At 48.6% G+C, this 19,461-nt stretch overlaps 2 protein-coding genes across 2 annotated transcripts in view; one reads left to right on the top strand and one right to left on the bottom strand.

Moving 5' to 3' along the window:
- CTNNAL1 (catenin alpha like 1) overlaps positions 1-19,331 on the bottom strand; it is a 72,490-nt gene extending 53,159 nt beyond the window's left edge. The window contains exons 1-2 of the mRNA XM_060198986.1: positions 19,122-19,331; positions 6,538-6,727 (exon numbers count right to left, since the gene is read on the bottom strand). Of these exons, the coding sequence (XP_060054969.1) occupies positions 6,538-6,727; positions 19,122-19,220 (289 nt within the window). The 5' untranslated portion in view covers positions 19,221-19,331. The remainder of the gene's footprint in view (positions 1-6,537; positions 6,728-19,121) is intronic.
- The window catches only part of ABITRAM (actin binding transcription modulator), a 378,866-nt gene that overhangs the window by 61,945 nt on the left and 297,460 nt on the right, over positions 1-19,461 (top strand). The gene's annotated exons all lie outside the window — the stretch shown is intronic.

Here is a 19,461-nt window from a genome sequence, read left to right as displayed (position 1 = left end):
CAAAAGGGGAAAAAAATGGCCTCCAGGAGCAGTGGATTCATAGTGCAGGCACCGAGCCCCAGCCCCAATAATCCTGGAGGCACAAACCGCAAGAACTGGCTCAAGAACCCTGGTTCGAGCCCCCGGCTCCCCACCTGCAAGGGAGTCGCTTCACAGGCAGTGAAGCAGGTCTGCAGGTGTCTGTCTTTCTCTCTCCCTCTCTGTCTTCCCCTCCTCTCTCCATTTCTCTCTGTCCTATCCAACAATGACGACATCAATAACAACAACAATAACTACAACAATAAAAAAGGTGACAAAAGGGAAAATAAATAAATAAAAGAGAGAGAGAGAGATGACGATACCCAGCAGAGATGATAATGCTTTGGGCTCCAAAGAGAGGTACCTGCTGTGAAAAAAAAAAAAAAGGGCCCTGGACCCGGAGAGAAAAGGGGGAAATAAAGGAGGGACACTCAGAAGTAGTAGGTGTGATTTAGGAAGGAAGAGAAGGCAGGACCATAGGAGAAATGGGCAAATATATATAAATACAGATAGCTGTAGAAATAATAGTCAATCCATATCTGTGACCTTGGGAGACCCACTGCAGTTTCCAATGGAGGGGATGGGGACACAGAACTCAGGTGGCGGGAATTAGATCTCTGTCATCTCATAATTTTGTAATTCAATATTAAATCACTAATAAAATTTTTTAAAAGGGGGCTGGGAAAATCATCCAGAGATTGGAAATTAATAAACAAATAACATCTGTTAGCCAGCCAGGCCTCTGCGCAGACAAAAACAAAACAAGAGCACAAGCAAAAGCTTCCCTGCTGAAAATTTCAACAACAGACTAAGCCTGACTCACAGCTGGTTGAATTTCTGCCTCTTAGGACACAGAGCAGAAACTACTCTGCCGGGTTCACTGCCAATCCCCTAGAAAAGCTGTCTTCTCCACTGGCGGTTTTAACAAAGCTAAGTCCCAAGTAAATCACTCTACCTAGTGAGTTCATTTTCTCACAAAAGCCTTAGTCTGATCAGCTCAGGACATTTTGTGTAGAAGTATTTAAATGCTCATGGACAGACCAGGAGGTTCAACACAGTAAAAGTCAAGTTTTAGAAAGGTCAGTCTAGTGAGAGCACATCAGATAGGCTGCGACTGCCACCTCTCCAGATTCAAAGGAGGTCTCGAAACTTGACATCAGGCTCAACCTGATGCTGTTGACTGGGAGGAGGAGGAGGAGGAGGAGGAGGGGGGGGGAGGAGGGAGAGGAGGGGGAGGAGGGGGAGGAAGGGGAGGAGGGGGAGGAGGAGGGGGAGGAGGGAGAGGAGGAGGGAGAGGAGGAGGGGGAGGAGGGGGAGGAGGGGGAGAAGGAGGAGAAGAAGAAGAAGAAGAAGAAGAAGAAGAAGAAGAAGAAGAAGAAGAAGAAGAAGAAGAAGAAGAAGAAGAGGAAGAAGAAGAAGAAGAAGAAGAAGATGGAGAAAGGCTGCAAAGGAGAGACTCAAGCCCTCAGCCCCAGACCACACACCAGCTGGCTTGTTTATACTCAGAGGCGCCGAGGGGTGGAGCTTCCCTGGCAGGTGATGCCTCAGGGGGCTGAGTGCTCAAACTGGGCCCTTAAGCATGGTGACCTGTGCATTGTCCTGGCTGAGCTACCTCCCAAACCCTAATGTTTCAGTTTTTAGTGGGGAAGTTTGTGTAGATTAGTTACACAGTGAGAGTTTAACTAGTACAAAGTTTTCAAAGTAAAGCGTGCAGAGAGAGAGAGAGAGAGAGAGAAAAAAGGAACTGGAGGTTGGGGGGTAGCGCAGCGGGTTAAACACATTTGGCGCAAAGCGCAAGGGCCAGAGTAAGGATCCCAGTTCAAGCCGCTGGCTCCTTATCTGCAGGGGGGTCACTTCGCAAGGGGTCAAGCAGGTCTGCAGGTGTCTGTCTTTCTCTCCCCCTCTGTCTTCCCCTCCTCTCTCCATTTCTCTCTGTCCTATCCAACAACAGCAGCAGCTATGAAAACAATAACAATAACTACAAGCGCAGGAAGGGCAACAAACTGGAAACAATAGCCTCCAGGAGCAGTGGATTAGTAGTGCAGGTACTGGGCTCCAGTGATAACCCTGCAGGCAAAAAAAAAAAAAAAAAATCAGGACCAAATTCTAAATTCACATGTGCGAGGCCTTGGGTGGGATTCCTGGTACGGAAAACAAACCTAGAACCAAGCAAAGCCGCCCAGGGCAATGCTTATAGAAGGGATGGGGGGAAACTGCTGTCTGTGTTCTGTGAGCAGAAGCTGAGAGGAGAAGACCGTTCTCTCCGTTCCTCTGAGAAATATCCCTCCTTCCCTTTGCTGTCCCTTTGCTTCTCAGTTGCCAAAGTTATTACACATGAGCCTGCGCGAGTGGCATTATTCGGCCTCCCCTTTCCTGACGGCGTCCCGGGCGTTAGCTGGCACGCTTGTGGGGTGGCAGCACTCGGCTAGCCCAGCACTAAGCTCAGTGCTTCCTCAACACCATGACGCCGTCCAGAGTAGAGGCTGCTCCAGAAACGGGCTTCCTGGAAAAGTCACAAGACTGAACCACTGCTTGATGGTCGTCATTTTTCTTTTGCTACATTTAACTCTCTAGTCAAACATGAGCATGTCCTGGCCTCCCAAATAAAATACACAACTTGGCTAATAGCCAAGTAAAAACAAGGCAAGGGTGTCACACAGGAGGAAAAAAAAAAAGTAAATGCTTTAAACAACGAGACTGAGTACTAATGTTTACACTGAATCACGTCTCATGTGTCATGTGTACCATGCCAAAATACTTCTACAAATACTAACATAAGCCTCATTTATTTTATTTTTTATTTTTATTTTTTTATTGCCACCAGGGTTATCTCTGGGGCTTTGTGCCTGCACAGCAAATCCACCGCTCCTGGCGGCCCTCTTTCTCTCTCTTTCTTTTTCTCTTTCTCCTTCTTTTTTTTTTTTAGCTAGGACAGAGAGAAACTGAGAGGACAGGAAGAGAGAAACCCAAACACCTGCACACCTACTGCAGCACTTGTGACGCCCCTACAGGTGGGAGTGGGGCTCAGGCCCAGGGCCTCGGGGCTCGGCTCGGCTCGGCTCAGCTCGGCTCGCCGCGGCTCGAAACGGTGTGTGCTCAGTTGATGCACCGCCACCCAGTGCCCAGCCGTATTTTAATGTCATCACTGGGTCTTCACACCTACAGGATGACTTTTTCTGCTAGAAAGTCAGAGACAGAGAGACACAGACAAGAGAACACCATCTCCCTCCCCACCCCCAGCGCACTGACGCTGCCCACAGGTCCACTGGAGGCCAGGCTCAAATCTGGGTTGTGCCCATGATAAAGCAAATATACTAAGTAAGCTACCTTACCAGCCTTTTTTTTTCTTCTTTTTTTTCCCCATACATTAAAAAAAAAAAGTATATAGTGGTCCGGGAGGTGGCTCAGTGGGTAAGGCATCAAGCACAAGGTCCTAAGTTCAGTCCCCAGCAGCACATGTACCAGAGTGATGTCTGGTTCTTTCTCTCTCTCTCTCCTTTCTCATAAATAAAATATTTAAAAAGTATATATGTATATATATACACACACACACATATATATGGATTTCCCATGAGCCAGAGAGGAGAGCAGGGAGGCCGGAGCACCACCGTGGTACATGCAGTGTCAGGAATCAGCCTGGGAACCTCGGGCAGAGAAGTCTCATGCTCTGCTGACTGACCTAGTTCCCCAATTGCTTTATTTATTTAGTTAGTTTTAGTTTTTAAAAGTTATCTTTATTAATTGGATAGAGACAACCAGAAACTGAGAGGGGAGGGGAGATAGAGAGGGAGAGAGACAGAGAGACACCTGCAGCCCTGCTTCACCACTCGCATAACTTTCCCCTTGCAGGTGGGAACCAGGGGCTTGAACCCAGAACCTTGCATATTGTAATAGGTGAGCTCAACCAGGTGCGCCACCGCCTGGCTCCATTTATTTATTATTATTTTTAAGTTTCATTTATTTTATTTTAAAACTTTATTTATTCATTTTTTCCTTTTGTTGCCCTTGTTGTTTATTGTCATTATTGTTATTGATGTTGTTGCTGTCATCATTGTTGGATAGAGAGACATGGAAAGAGGAGGGGAAGACAGAGAGGGGGAGAGAAAGACAGACACCTGCAGACCTGCTTCATCGGCTGTGAGGGCCCGGGGGCTCGAACCGGGATCCTTATGCCAGTCCCTGCACTGCTGTTACACCACCGCCCGGCTTCCAAGTTTCATTTTATTTACTGCATATGTGTGAGAGAGAGAGTTTCACTTCAGGCAGAGAGAAGGTGGCAGGTAAGCTGGAGAGTGCATGGTAGCCCCAGGCTCTGTGGGCCAAGTCATGCCCCCAGCCACCACGTTAGCCTTGCTTTAGAAGGGAGGGGGTTATGTGTTATGTGGAAAACTGAGAAGTGTCACACATGTACCATCAACTGTAAGCCATTAATCCCCCCAATAAAGAAAATAAATTAAGTATGGGAAGATATCACAATGCTTTTGCACAAGACTTTCCTGCCTGAGGCTCTAAGGTCCCAAGTTCAGTGTCCTGGAGCTGAGCAAGGCTGTGATTAAACAGCACGCAGTGCCCAGTATCACACCGCTAGCAAGTGGGGTGAAATCTAGTTCTTTACTGTGATTTTTAAATAATTGACCTGAAATGAATACCAAATTGTCCAGAAGGAAAGGATGACTACAGGTGGGGGGGGGGGGTGTTCAAGAATGTTTTAAAGTGAATTAAGTCAAATTTGTACTTGTTCAGAAAAAAACGACTCTTTCCCGTAGAACCTACCTCCAGGAGGCACCCAGCCACCAGCTTTCTTGAGAGGTTATTTCCCGAGATGAAAAAGGCACTTCAACAACAAGAGGCCACAGATGGAGCTCCTGACAGAGTTTCAAAACCAAAGCCGGCTCCATGGGCTGCTCTGGCTCTCTCTGGTCACAGAATACCACAGGCCAGGAGAACCGTCGTCAGTGTGACGTGTCCTCTCCTCACAGCCAGGACACACGGTGAAGCTTGCGAGGTGACTGACACTGGGGTCGGCCTTTCACCCGAACCTCCTCTTTTGCTTTAAGGTAAACTGGGACATGAAGCACATCTCCACATTTCTGGCAAGTCCCCAGCACATGAAGTAAAAGATTGTTGTACAAGCCCTCACACAACTATTTAGCACCAGGAAAGAAAAATAATAAAATAAAATAAAATAAAATAAAAATAAAATAGCTCTGCCTCTTGACTGGCTGCTCTGCTTCCTTTCAAAAAAGAGAATTATATAACCTTTTGCCTCCAGGGATATCGCTGGGACTCGGAGCCTGCACTACAAATCCACTGCTCCTGCAGGCCATTTTTTTCCTGTTGTCATCTTTGTTGTTTATCATTGTTGTTGATGTTATTATTGTTATCATTGCTGTTGTTGTTGTTGGATAGGACAGAGAGAAATGGAGAGAGGAGGGGAAGACAGAGAGGGGGAGAGAAAGACAGACACCTGCAGACCTGCTTCACCACCTGTGAAGCGACTCCCCTGCAGGTGGGGAGCCAGGGGCTCGAACCGGGATCCTTACGCCGGTCCTTGGGCTTTGAACCACGTGCACTTAACCTCCTGCGCCACCGCCCGGACCCCCGACCTTTTCTTTCCTCTATCTTTGTCTTGTCTTCCAGGAAGAACCCAGTTAGATTGCGTGCTTAAGTACAGTAGCCTGACTAGCCAAGGTTTCTAATATATTTCATTTTACCTCCTATTTCAATGCTTCACTGAACGTATGTTGCATTGTAAGCTATTTCAAATCCCTTGAAACGTGTAATGTGCAGGGCCAGTGAAGTACGTCTCCTGGACACTGTTGCTTTGCCGTGTGTATGACCCAGGTTCGAAGCAGCCACCATTGCACCGAGGACGTGTGGTCTGTGGTGTCTGTTTATCTATCTATCTATCTATCTATCTATCTATCTATCAAGTTTTTAACACAATAGGGCCACCCTCCCTCACCTGGAAATCTACTTTCCACCCCAGTGAATGGCTACCACCTCTAGTGGCAGTCCAGAACCCTCTCTCTCATCTGGCCAATAACCAACCACCTTCAACCAGTCTTTTTAACCAGCGTTAACGAGTATACTGTGAACTGTCCCTGCTCTTTGTGTCCTGTGGATACGGCCTTGCTCAGCATTTTATACTGTCCAAAGGTATTCTACTCGTCTCCTGGTATTTATTCTTCATTCTCAATCACCTCTTTTCCATTCACTTCTTCCACACAGCCGGAAAAAAAACGTCTAACACAAAACTATCTGACTTTCCTCGGACTCAAAAGTTTTACAATCTGTCATCTACAGCACATGCCTGATATGGCTTCTTGTATCTACTCGGCCTTGGGGCCATGCACCAAGCACATTCTTCTAATTCATTATGCTTTCAGTGGCTGATGGCAAGGGTGCTAGTTCTCCAGCCTGCACAGGGCAGTCCCCAGGCTAACACACAGCAACACCCTCACTGGCGACAGCTAACTCCCCACTCCAAGTAGTGTGCCGGCCGGACAGGTCACCCACCTGCTTGTTTAGCTTCGATGCAGGCAGTGTTTATTTCTCCTTTCAGATCCCAGTTTTCATTGGCAATAGCTTCCCCCACTTTGACAAATCTTCCAACGGCCAAGTTGACAGCTTGCCCCACACGCTGTATCGCTTGCAGAGTTTTATCGGACTTTTTAGTACTGTCTTTATGATTGATAAGGGTGGTGATCTAAAAACAGTAAAAGCAACCTGTTTAGGTTTTACCCGGACATTTTTCAGAGACGCTGTATCAGGAGGGCACACAAGACCAGCCTGACAGGCAGATGCACCCTCCTGCACCCTGCGCAGCCTGCTTCTCCGTGGGTCGGAACCGCAGAAAGCTGAGGGAGGGCTGTCTGGGGCCCACAGCTTCAGCACCCGCCAGCCGCGTCAGCAAGTCTTAAAGGCAGGAGGACAGGTGGGGAGCGTGAGTCGTCACCTTCACAGGACCCACAGGGAGCCAAGCACAGCAGCTTTGGTTTTCTCTACCGTGATGTGAGCAACTGTGTGAGCAGACAGGGCACCCTCTTTGCCTGCTATTCCAGGCCGCAGGGGTGGTTCAGGATGGACAGAATGCAACTGCTTTCCCGGACTGACCAGATGGTTTACAATGACGACTGCAATATGCGTTTCATGATTTCCCATCCTTATTGTAAACTCAGTCGGTGGAACAGCAAAAGTATTTAACATAGGCACCTCAGTAAAAGATTCAAACAAAAGAGCCTCAGTATTCAAAAAATTTGCATTGCAGACCTGTGAAATGAAAAGACTGTATCTTATTCTGTGGAAGGAAGTCACAGCAGGGATGCCAAGCAGAAAGTGTAATCTCTGCAGTGGTTTTAAAATAAACAAACAAATAAATAAAATAAAATGCCAGCAATTTAATTTTTTTTTCCAACTAGACACTGCTCAGTTCTGACTTATGATGGTGTTGGGGTTTGAACCTGGGACCTGTGGTGCCCCAGGAATGAAAGTCTTGTTACAGAGCCATTATGATATCTCCACAGTCCATCAGTAAAATCTTTAATAACCTTTCTTTCTTTCTTTTTTTTTTTTTTAACCAGAGCACTGCTCATCTCTGGCTTATGGTGGTGCGGGGACTGAACCTGGGACTTTGGAGCTTCAGGCATGAGAGTCTGTTTGTATAACCATTATGCTCTCTACCCCCTCCCATAACTCTTCTTTCAAGGGGTAAAGCCCTATGCCTCTTCTCTAAGTGTGGGTCGAAGTTAATGTTAAAGGTCCACCTCATAGAGAGCACAGAGACCCGGGCTTCAGGCTCCACCCCCGGGGAGCCCTCTATGAAGCTGAAGATTGACCAGCAGTGGGCAGAGCTGTGGCATCTCTCCTCCCCCTCTGTCTCGCACCCTCTATCTGGGAGTGAAACAGAAGAAGATGCCGGCAATCAGGAACTTTTGGAGGCATCGAGACCAACAGAAAAATCAACAAAACGGGCACTAAGGAAGCCAGCTTCACATCACTATTACTCCTGGACGCATGCGAGTCCGACACTAGGTCTCAGCTGACCGAGCAGTTCTGCAAAGAGGCTGTGTTCCAAACCTTCTGGGAAGAAACTGGGGCACAGTGACCTGAAACATGATATTCACCAGCCGTCAGGGACACCCCAAGAACAGCTGATGCCAATGTCGGAGCCCCAGCCCCCAGAAGAATGGACTGATAGCATAGCTCAGCAAATAAAGAAGGAAATAAGTGGACTTCCTTGGTTCCTTCGGTGCACTGACTGAGTCATGGAAAGTCCTGCCTATTGCAGGATTCCTTGGATAGCAGCTGTACCCTCCCTCCACACAGGCTGGTATGCACATCCTTCACATCAGCTTCTAGGGCTGTGTTGCACAGGAGTGCTTACATTGTATTACTTGGTCTTTTTCTTGATCATCATTGAAAAGCTTTCAGGTGTTCACCTCTGAGGATGATGCTAACTTGTCACACAAGGTCTTTAGAATGTTGAGATGCAGTTCCTCTAAACGCATTTTATTAAGAGTTTGTATTACAACAGAATGTCGAAGGCTGGAAGGGTCGATCCACCTGCCAACGCCCATACCCAGTAGCGGAGAAGCAATGACAGAAGCCAGAACTCCCACCTTCTGCTCCCCATAAAGAATTTGGGTCCAGACTCCCAGAGGGATAAAGAACAGGGAAGCTTCCAAGGGAGGGGATGAGACATGGAACTCTGGTGGTGGGAACTGTGTGGAATTGTACCCCTGTTATCTTACTGTGTGGAATTGTACCCCTGTTATCTCACAGTCTTGTCAATTATTATTAAATCACTAATAAAAAATTAAAAAAGAATATTGAGTTTGGTCATGCTTTTCCATCTATGAATATTCTGATTTTAATGTCTCACGCTATTGATGTAGCATATTACATGTACTGATTTTTGTATCTCGCACCATCTTTGCTCTCCGATGATAAGACCCACTTGGTCATGGTGTATGGTCCTTTCCGTGTGCCGCTAGACCTGACTTGCTGCTATTCTGAAGACGTCTGCATCTGCACTCACTACGGCCACCAGCCTGGAGTGTTCTCTTCGCATGCCGCAAGTCCTCACCTGTCATCAGGGGTCCTTAGAAGCCGTGTATCATGACAGAAGGACCTCGGACGACACTGCTGCAGTGGGATTGTACGTCATTCCAATACCTATTGCGGTATCTCTTTCTAGCGTATCCAAAGGCCATTCTTGATGATACTACCCTATAGTGACTCATAAAACCCCAATTAACCAGGCACCAGAATTCCCCTTAGAACCCACGGGCACCAGGGTCAGTAGGACAGTCGGGATTCAAACGCAGGCAGGCACTGGGACTTTTTACTGCTCCCCACAGTACTCTGCCTGCCTCACCTTCTGGAGAGCACTGAGTGAAAAACAAAGTGGTGTTAACACAGCAGCACTCAGAGGGCTATGATACCCACCTCCTGCTTACTCTCTCTGTTATTTCAAGATAAGGAGACTGAGTGGCATCCAGTCATCTGGCTCTCACAGTTAAGAAGTCCCCTGGTTTAGAATTTGAACTCAGATGTATTTATTTGAACACTGGCAGCCCACCTCACGCCCTTTCCTTCAGTGGAGGGTTCCAATCTTCCTAATTGCTTTGGAAGGCAGCAGAACACGTCTTTCACAATAAACTAGTACTTGAAAGTAAGTAGGTAACCATGCCAAACAAGAGCTGCTAGGGTTGAATTTTTTTTGTATCTTTTTTTAAAAAAATATTTATTCCCTTTTGTTGCCCTTCTTGTTTTATTGTTGTAGTTATTATTGTTGTTTTATTGATATCATCATTGTTGGTTAGGACAGAGAGAAACAGAGAGAGGAAGACAGGGGGAGAGAAAGACAGACACCTGCAGACCTGCTTCACCGCCTCGCCTGTGAAGTGACCCCCCCCCCCGCAGGTGGGGAGCTGGGGGCTCGAACTAGGATCCTTACGCCCGTCCTCACACTTCTGTGCCACGTGCGAGATAAATGTTTTTAACCTGACATTCAGAGGATCCAAGTAAACTTACAAAATTCCTTATTGATTACTACTAATTTATATGTACACACACACACACACACACACACACACACACTCACAAAATTAAGCTTTTTGATGTGGTTGGAAGTGGTCCAAATGGCTTGACTAAAGTTCATACTTTCTTATATTTTGGAATAATTCTTTTCAATGTTGTTTTACACACACATACATACTTAAGCAGAAAACTTTTACAAAACTGAGATCAAATTTAATTTCCGTTTTATGCAAAAACAAGACTGGTTAACGTTTAACATTAAGCACAACAGACAGCAGAGAAACGCACTAATTCTATGCGTTGTGCATGTATATTCACTTAATGAATACGTCACTATGAAGTAGATAACTGTTACTATTTAGAGACTGGGGACGGGGGTGGGGGAGGGACACCTCAAGTTTCAAGAGATGAAGAACATGTCCAAGGTCACGGCCAGTAAACTCCTTACCCAGCCTCTTGCTGGATCAAGGGAAAGACAGCTGGTGAGAGGCACTTGTAAATTATAACGTGCCAACTAAAGTGTTAGGCATTAGCCTACAGAAACTGGAGGCGCTTTATACTGGGAGCTACAAGCTGGAGATGCTCCAACAGGAGTTGAGGAAATGTCTGAAATAAGAAACGTGGGCAGAGAAGATGCCGAAGGAGGCGAGGGAAAGGATCTGATAAATGGAAGAATTCTGTCGGGCAAAAAAAAGAATAAAAACTAGAGCTTCCTTGATAAGTGCTTTAAAAAAAAAGCTATCAAGATATACTAATGCCCACTAGCCTGTATTCTAGCAATTAAGAGCATGAAGTCTGAAAGGTTCAAATTCTACCTCTGCCCTATACCTTTCTGAGACTCAGTGTTCTCACATGTAAAAATAGAATAATAATAACAGTACTGTAAAAGTAAATTAACAAGCATAAGTAAAGGACTTAGACTAGTGTCTGGCACATAATAAAAACTACATAACTATTAGCTATTATTAGACCCATACATTTCTAAATTTGTTCTTTCCTCATGTTCAGGGCATTATTAATCTCTCAGACACTGATAAAAAAAAATGCTTGTTTGAAATGTACTCTATTCATCTCCAATTCAGAGAGAGAACAATCCTGAAAATCTTCAGGGTAATGCGGCAAGAAATGGCTGGTTAGGAAGGCAGGCGGGCTACCTTACAAGCACAGTCTACAGGCAGTGAAAAAAGTCAGTCAGCATAGACAGGAAAAGATTAGTGGGCTTGGGGTAACATTCCACACTTGGGTGGAGACAAGGGGCAGATCTCCCCTCCCCTTTCTTTGGATAAAAGCAGAAAACTAGGGGGTTGGATGGTAGCGCAGCGGGTTAAGCCCACGTGGCACAAAGCTCAAGGACCGGAGCAAGGATCCCGGTTCGAGCCCCCCCTCACCACCTGCAGGGGAGTCGCTTCACAGGTGGTGAAGCAGGTCTGTAGGTGTCTATCTTTCTCTCCCCGTCTTCCCTTCCTCTCTCGATTTCTCTCTGTTCCAGCCAACAACGACAGCAACAATAATAATAACAGCAACAACAATAAGCAATGAAAGGAAAAAAAAAAAAGCCTTCAGGAGCAGTGTATTTGTAGAGGACGTACCGAGCCACAGCAATAACCCTGGAGGCAAAAAAAAAAAAAAAAAAGCAGAAAACTGGGAGTGGGAGCTTTGGCAGGGAGAATAAAGTGTCAGGGCTGGGCAGTGGCGCAGCTAGTCAAGCGCACACATCACAGTGCGCAAGGACCCAGGATCAAGCCCCTGGCCCCACCTGCAGGGGGGAAGCTTCACAAGTGGTGTAGCAGGGCTGCAGGCATCTCTCTTTAGCTCTCCCTCTCTATCTCCCCCCTTCTCTTTGAATTTCTCTGTTTCTATCCAATAATAAATCAATAAAACAAACAAACAAAAGAATAAAACGGAGGAGCTGTTCTGCAGGACTTAGCCCAGGGCTTGGAAAAGTAAACGAGTTGCAAAATCTGTCACAAGTGAGACTATGTTACACGTCACCTGCTGTTGACACACAGGAACCAGACTCACAGTGTCAAGAACTGAAGACATGCACACCCTCCCAGATGAGCAGTTCCAGGGCCTCTGCCTCCACCTCCCCCAGAAAGTGCCGTCCTGCTTTAGGTGCGCTCACCACTCCCTGATTACGATCACTGCGGATGTTCTATCGTGAGATTCAGTCGTGCTCTATTTTTGAACCTTAAGTTGATTTCGCCACTGTTTTTGAGACCCACGTGGATTATCGCCACAGCTGTGTGTCTTCAGTTCACCAATGCACAGCAGCTTATCTCACCAGCAGAGCCCAAGTTACTTACTGAAGACATCTGTGTAGGTCCCAGTTTGGGGTCACTGGAAGCGAAAAGACTATCAAAATCCCAACCCTTGTCTCTTCCTCTCTGGCTGGAGTTTCTCTAGGGTGCGCATTCACAAGTGGAATTGCTGGATCAAAGTTAATACTCACTTCCAACTTGAATAGATTCACAAGTGGAATTGCTGGATCAAAGTTAATACTCACTTCCAATTTGAATAGATTCACAAGTGGAATTGCTGGATCAAAGTTAATACTCACTTCCAACTTGAATAGATTCACAAGTGGAATTGCTGGATCAAAGTTAATACTCACTTCCAACTTGAATAGATTGCTCCAAACTATTTTTCCAAAAGGTCTAATCAGTATTCCCATCACCACTATGTTCCTTCTCTGCGCTATTCTCACCGTGGATTTGCACTTCACTTCACTGATCCCTCATAAAGTTGAACATCTTAAACAAAACTGAAGATCTTTTCACCATCTTTAATGCATTTGCTTCTTCTTCTGCAAGATGGCAAGCTATGAGACTAATTTGACTCATCGAAGATCTTTATGTACTCTGGGTATGGCCAACCAGCTGCTGGTTGGTTATTTGTGTTGCAGTCATATTCTCCTATTTTATGGTTTATCTTTTTTAAATTTTTAATAAGCAATATTTACTTGTTTACTTATTTATTTGCCCCCAGGGTTATCACTGGGGTTCGGTGCCTGCACTACAAATCCACTGCTCCTGTGGCTATTTTTTTCAAAATTTTTTGGGGGGTAGGGCAAAGAGAAACTGAGAGGGGAGGAGGAGATAGAGAGGGAGAGAGAAAGACAGATACCTGCAGAGCTGCTTCACCACTTGTGCGACCCCTCTGCAGTTGGGGAGACAAGGGCTCAAACCTGTATCCTTGTGTGGGTCCTTGCACTTTGTACTATGTGCGCTTAACCCAGTGCACTGCCACCCAGCCCCCAGTTTCTTAACTTTTTTATGGTTTATTTTCATGAGAAAAGATGACCGAAAAACTAGAGCAATACTCAAGTGTTCAGGTCTGGTATATGGTGGTGATGGGAATTGAATCTGAGGCCTGTGGCCTTAGAAGTCTGTTCTCCTTTCCTTTTTTAAAAAAATCTGGGAGTCGGGCGGTAGCGCAGTGGATTAAGCACACGTGGCGCAAAGCGTGAGGACGGGCGTAAGGATCCCAGTTTGAGCCCCCAGCTCCCCACCTGCAGGGGAGTCCATTCACAGGCGGTGAAGCAGGTCTGGAGGTGTCTGTCCTTCTCTCCCCCTTTCTGTCTTCCCTTCCTCCAACAACGACAACATCAATAGCAACAACAATAACTACAACAAAATAATAAGGGCAACAAAAGGGAATAAATAAATATAAAAAATGTTTTTAAAATTTATTTATTTATTATTGGTTAGAGACAGAGAGAAATTGAGAGGGAGGAGATAGGGAGAGAGACAGAGAGACACCTGCAGCCTTGCTCCACCACTCCTGAAGCTTTCCCCTTGCAGGTGGGGACCAGGGCTAGAACCTGGGTCCTTGTGCACTGTAGTGTGAGTGCCTAACAAGGTGCACCACAGCCTGGCCCCTCTCTCTCTTTTTTTAATATTTATTTATTTTTCCCTTTTGTTGCCCTTGTTGTTTTGTTGTTGTAGTTATTATTGTTGTTGTTATTGATGTCGTTGTTGTTGGATAGGACAGAGAGAAATGGAGAGAGGAGGGGAAGACAGAGAGGGGGAGAGAAAGACAGACACCTGCAGACCTGCTTCACCGCCTGTGAAGCGACTCCCCTGCAGGTGGGGAGCCGGGGGCTCGGACTGGGATCCTTAGGTCGGTCCTTGTGCTTTGTGCCAAGTGCACTTAACCCACTGCGCTACCACCCGACTCCCCTGACCCCTCTTTTTTCCCCCTTTTTCTTGTGGTCAAAAGGGTTTCACTGCGATGGGGTCACACCTGCCCCCACCACCACCACCAGACTGAGAGGGAAAGGCTGAGAGACAGAGAGACAGAGAGACAGGGAGAGAGGGAGACAGGGAAGACACCGCAAGAATAAAGCTTCCTCCAGTGGAATGGGGGTGTGGTGGGAATGTGGGTCATTTCTCTCTCTCTTTTGCTTTGTTCATCTCTGGGACGTCATTATTCCTGGCTGACTTTCTCAGATAGAAGAGAACAAGACAGAGGGGAAGGCGTCTATCACTGAAGCTCCCTTCAGAGTGGCAGGGACAGGACAGGAGGCGGCTTACGCACACCGCAGACAAGCCGAGAGCGAGCTACTTAGTCAGCCTGAGCATATTCAAAGTGGTGGATTCACTCATCTTTGCTCCTAGTTGGTACCTGCAGTACTTGGGGCCTATGAGTCCCTGCCTACAATCTTTTTCTTTTTAAAAAATATCACGAGTTTTCTACTTCATATAGAGCCGGGGAATGAACCCAGGCCTCACACATACACAGTCCAGGTAAGAAGCCTCCCTGGCTTCATCTTTTATTCTTTGAGAAAATGAGCAAGAGGTGGTGGGGAGAGAGAGAGACAGACAGACAGACAGAAAAGAAGACACCACCGCATAACTACACCAGCCATGGAACTTCCCTGGTGCCAGGGCTCAAACCCAGGACCTCTGCGAGATGAGCTATCTCCCAGGCCTTGTGAGTTTTCACTTGCCAGTTAATAGCGTTAATCCACCTGGGAATATATATATATATATATATATATATATATATATATTAATTCTCTTTTGTTGCCACCAGGGTCATCGCTGGGACTTGGTGCCTGCATGACAAACCCATCCTCTCAGGAATCATTTCCCCCTTTCTTTTCTTTTTTGATAAAGACATCAACTGGGAGAGAAGAGGGAGATAGAAACACACCTGCAGCACCACTTTACTGCTTGTGAAACCCCCCCCCCCCTGCACCTGGGGACCCGGGCCCTGAACCCAGATCTTTGTGCTTGACAACGTGTGCACTCTACCGACCTCTCAGAGTGAGTTTTCCTATAATGGGAGACGAGGGTCCATCTGTTTCTTTTTGGCTTCTTCTAGCTCCCTATTTACTTATAACAATAATAAAACATTCCAGTTGAGCTTTGGTGATGTGGGCCTCAGGAATTTCTGGGCTGTGTGGTGAAGCGGGTGTGTGAGCAAAGGAGAGAGAGAGAGGATCCCAGTGCCCCTCTGGCTACTGGCTGTAGGCGGCCAAGTCCATCCACTCCCTTGGGAGCCATTCCATTTTTAAAGAGAGTTCTCCCATTCCCCACTGACAGCAGCGCCAATGCTCCCTGCTTCTCTGTTCTGTTCACTGGCTGTCTGCTCCCCACTGGATGTCGGGCCTTAAACCAGTCCCCCCACCCCACCCCCTCCATCCTCCATTGCTGATAGTATGGTCAATTTACATAATCATTGTTTTGCCTGAGACCCCCACCCTGCCGGCAGGGTGTTAATTAATCCCAGCAGTTAAAGTTTTCGCAACAGTTGCTACAGAAGCCTTCTACCTTCCCACTCTTTGCTTTTCTCCATCGCCTTTCCTAGCCATTTCCTTTTCCGACATGCCACTTCCGGACAAAATATATAAAAGCGTTGTCTCTGATCAATAAAGGCATCGCATGGCGTTCCTGCTCTGCCACCAGTTCCTGGTCTCTCTCCCACGTCACTGAGTAGGCAGCAGCCCAGGTTGGCTCCGGTCGAGTTTTCTCCAACCCAGAGAGCACGTGCCCAGGAAGAAACACCCTCACGCCAGCCCAGCAGCTGCTCTTCCACTGGGCTGTCTCAAAGTCTTGACTCAGCTTATCCCTGAGCATCTAACTTCCAGTACAACCATTCCTCTTGCCTGATCAGCCCTTAATCGCTGAGCTGAAGCTGGCAAACCCCGGAGTCCTTGCACCAAATGAGTTTATTTTATTGTTTTATTATCTTTACCTATTTGTTGAATAAAACACCATGGAAGGAGATGGTCCTCCCCTCTCCTCTCCTCTCCTCTCCTCCCCTCCCCTCCCTTCCTATCCCTTCCCTTCTCTTCCCTTCCCCTCTTCCTCTCCTCCCCTCCCCCTCCTCTCCTCTCCTCTCCCCTCCCCTCCCCTCCCCTCCCCTCCCCTCCCCTCCCCTCTTCTCTTCTCCTCTCCTCTCAAAGTCTTGACAGCTTGGAAAGCAAGTCTACCCACTAGCGGTAGCTCCCATTCTCTTCCGGTCTCTTTTTAAGTTTTTTTTTTTAAAAAAAGATTTTATTTATTTATTCATGAGAAAGGTAGGAGGAGAGAGAGAAAGAATCAGACATCACCCTGGTACATGTGCTGCTGGGGATTGAACTCAGGACCTCATGCCTGAGAGTCCGATGCTTTATCCACTGCATCTAACTTAGCTGACCTCGTCACTGTTTACAGACAGAACACAGCATAGTCTCCGCTGAAAGCCGGACTCTTGGGCCAGGTTGCCAGAATCCAAAATCCAGGTGGATACTTCTCAGTTAAAAGCTACGTAACATCACTACTACTGTTTCCTCTTCCACAGCATAATACACACACACACACACACACACACACACACACACACACACACACACCTACCTCACAGTATGGTTAGGAGAATTAAATGAGTTGACATGTTTAGGCCAGGAGATAGATCACCAATGTTGCACGTCTCATCCCTCACAGGACCTGGGTTCCAGTGCCCGCAGCTCAAGGGAACACCATGAACAGCACCAGAGGAAGCTTTCCCTCCTGGGGGTGGAGGAAGCTATCTCAGAACAGTGGAATTGCCTGTGTGCAATGCTCCTGTCCCTGTGCCAACCGCTAAAAATAATCTAAAAAAATAGTGAAAGTTTCAAGCGTGTCTTGGCACATAGTGAGAATGGGCAGATAGCATAATGGTTATGCAGAGACGCTCATGTCTGAGGCTTCAAAGTCCCAGGTTCAATCCCTGGCACCACTGTAAGGCAAAGCGGAGCAGGGCTCTGGTTAAAGAAAGAAAAAAAAAATCACAAACATACTGTTGGACATAGTCACGCGACTTGAACTTAACTACTCTCTCGTTTCTCAGTCTCTTGAAAGCACTCCAGCAGCTCTCACTTTTTATTGTGATTGTGGTGAAATTGTTTTGGTATTGTTTAGCACTGTGCAGACATTGCTAACTGATCCTAGGACCTTCTTCACACTGATTTTTGTCTCTAGCAAGCCCGGAAGGGGAGGGAGAGGAGAGTGTTGAGTATCTGCCTTCACTGAAGTAAGCACAGCTGAAGAAAATGGGGCAGGTCACTGAATCAGCATAACCGGAGTCTAGAGAGGAGTGACTGCGGTTCTTAGACAGTGGTGGGGCTGGGGTGGAGAAAGCGTCACAGTCCCCATCCCTGGACATGTTGGAGCAGGGGACTGGACAGCAGGTGTCAAAGATGCTGTCAGAAAGAGTATTTTAATTTAGAGTTAGATAAGCTCTGGAGATTCCTTCTCTGGCATCTTGGCGATGCTACTGTGAATCATTAAGAGGTTACAATGTGTTCTTTCTTTTTCTTTCTTTGTTGCTGTAGCCTTGTTGTGGTTATTATTATTGTTGTTGATGATGTCATTGCTGTTGGATAGGACAGAGAGAAATGGAGAGAGGAGGAGAAGACAGAGGAGGAAAGAAAGACACCTGCAGACCTGCTTCACCGCCTGTGAAGTGACTCCCCTGCAGGTGGGGAGCCGGGGGGCTCCAACCGGGACCCTTAGGCCTGTTCTTGCGCTTTGTGCCATGTGCGCTTAGCCCGCTGCGCTACCGCCCGACCCCCTCTTCTTTACACATCTTACTGCTTTTTCAGCCACCAAGTTGCAGATGCTCCCATGACACTATCCTGACTTCCCTGAGCAGACGCCCTCACCCATGTGTCCCGGAACCTCCCCTCCCCAGAGCCCTGCCCCACTAGGGACAGACAGACACAGCCTGGGGGTGTGTATCCACCTGCCAACACCCACGTCCAGCGGAGATGCAATGACAGAAGCCAGAACTCCCACCTTCTGCTCCTCATAAAGATCTTTGGTCCCTGTTCCCAGAGGGATAAAGAACAGGGGAGCTCCCAATGGAGGAAATGGGACACAGAACTCTGGTGTTGGGAACTGTGTGGAATTGTACCCCTCTTTTCTTATGGTTTTATAAATAAATTTTAAAAAGGAGGAGGAGAAGCAAGAGGTCGCAGTGGCATCCGCTGGCCGCCAAAGCGCTCCAGCGGGGCGAGGAATGCGGCCCCCGGGGCTACCTGCAGCCGCTCGTTGGCCTGGTTAGTCGGTCTGGTTGGTCGGTCAACTGGCCTCACGCCTCCAGCAGCTGCCCCCACACTGGGCGGTGACCGCGCGGGCCTGGGTGGAGGCGGGGGCTCGGGGCCTGGGCGGGGGCCGGGCGGCTCAACCAGCAGCGCCCGACTTTCTGGGCGCAGGCCGGCGGGACCAGGCCGCGGGCAGCGGGCAGCGGGCAGCGGCGATGGGGCGCAGGGGCTCAGGGCTGGGACCCAGGGCCGGAGGGACCAAGGCCCCAAGGCCGGGACGCGCTGGAGGCCGGGCCCAGGGCCAGCAGTCCGGCGGCGGCGGCGGGGTCCCGCGGCCTGGGCCACCCTGGGGTGGGGGTGGGGGTGAGGGTGGGGGCTGCCCCGGCGGGTCTCGGGCACCTGCCGCGGGGGCTGGGGGGGGGCGCAGGGGGTCCAGTCTCCCCGCCACGGCCCGGGCCCGCCCCCAGCCCCCCGGGGCCCCCCGGGAGCCTGACACCCACGCCGCGGGGGACCCGGCCCGGACCAAGAGGAGGCGGCGCCACGGTACCTGCGACACCAGCGGCAGCAGCGTCTGCTCCACCGAGCGGGTCCTGATCTCCAGTCCCGGCTCCACCGCCAAGTCCGCGGGGCCCGGAGAGGCGGCCATGGCCGGGGAGCAGCGGGGAGCAGCGGGGAGCAGCGGGGAGCAGCGGGCACTCGGAGCCTCCGCGCCCGCAGACCAGACCCGCGCCGCCAGGCCCCGCCCCTCCGCGCTGACCCCGCCCCCAGGGCCTCCGCGCCCGCAGACCAGACCCGCGCCGCCAGGCCCCGCCCCTCCGCGCTGACCCCGCCCCCAGGGCCTCCGCGCCGAGCCCCGCCCCCCACCCCCCGCCTTAGAGCAGCCTCAG

This window comes from Erinaceus europaeus, chromosome 10, assembly GCF_950295315.1.
Source record: "Erinaceus europaeus chromosome 10, mEriEur2.1, whole genome shotgun sequence".
Classification (NCBI taxonomy): Eukaryota; Metazoa; Chordata; class Mammalia; order Eulipotyphla; family Erinaceidae; genus Erinaceus; species Erinaceus europaeus.
Note: the sequence above shows the minus strand (reverse complement) of the source record. Positions and strands in the feature narration are given on the sequence as shown.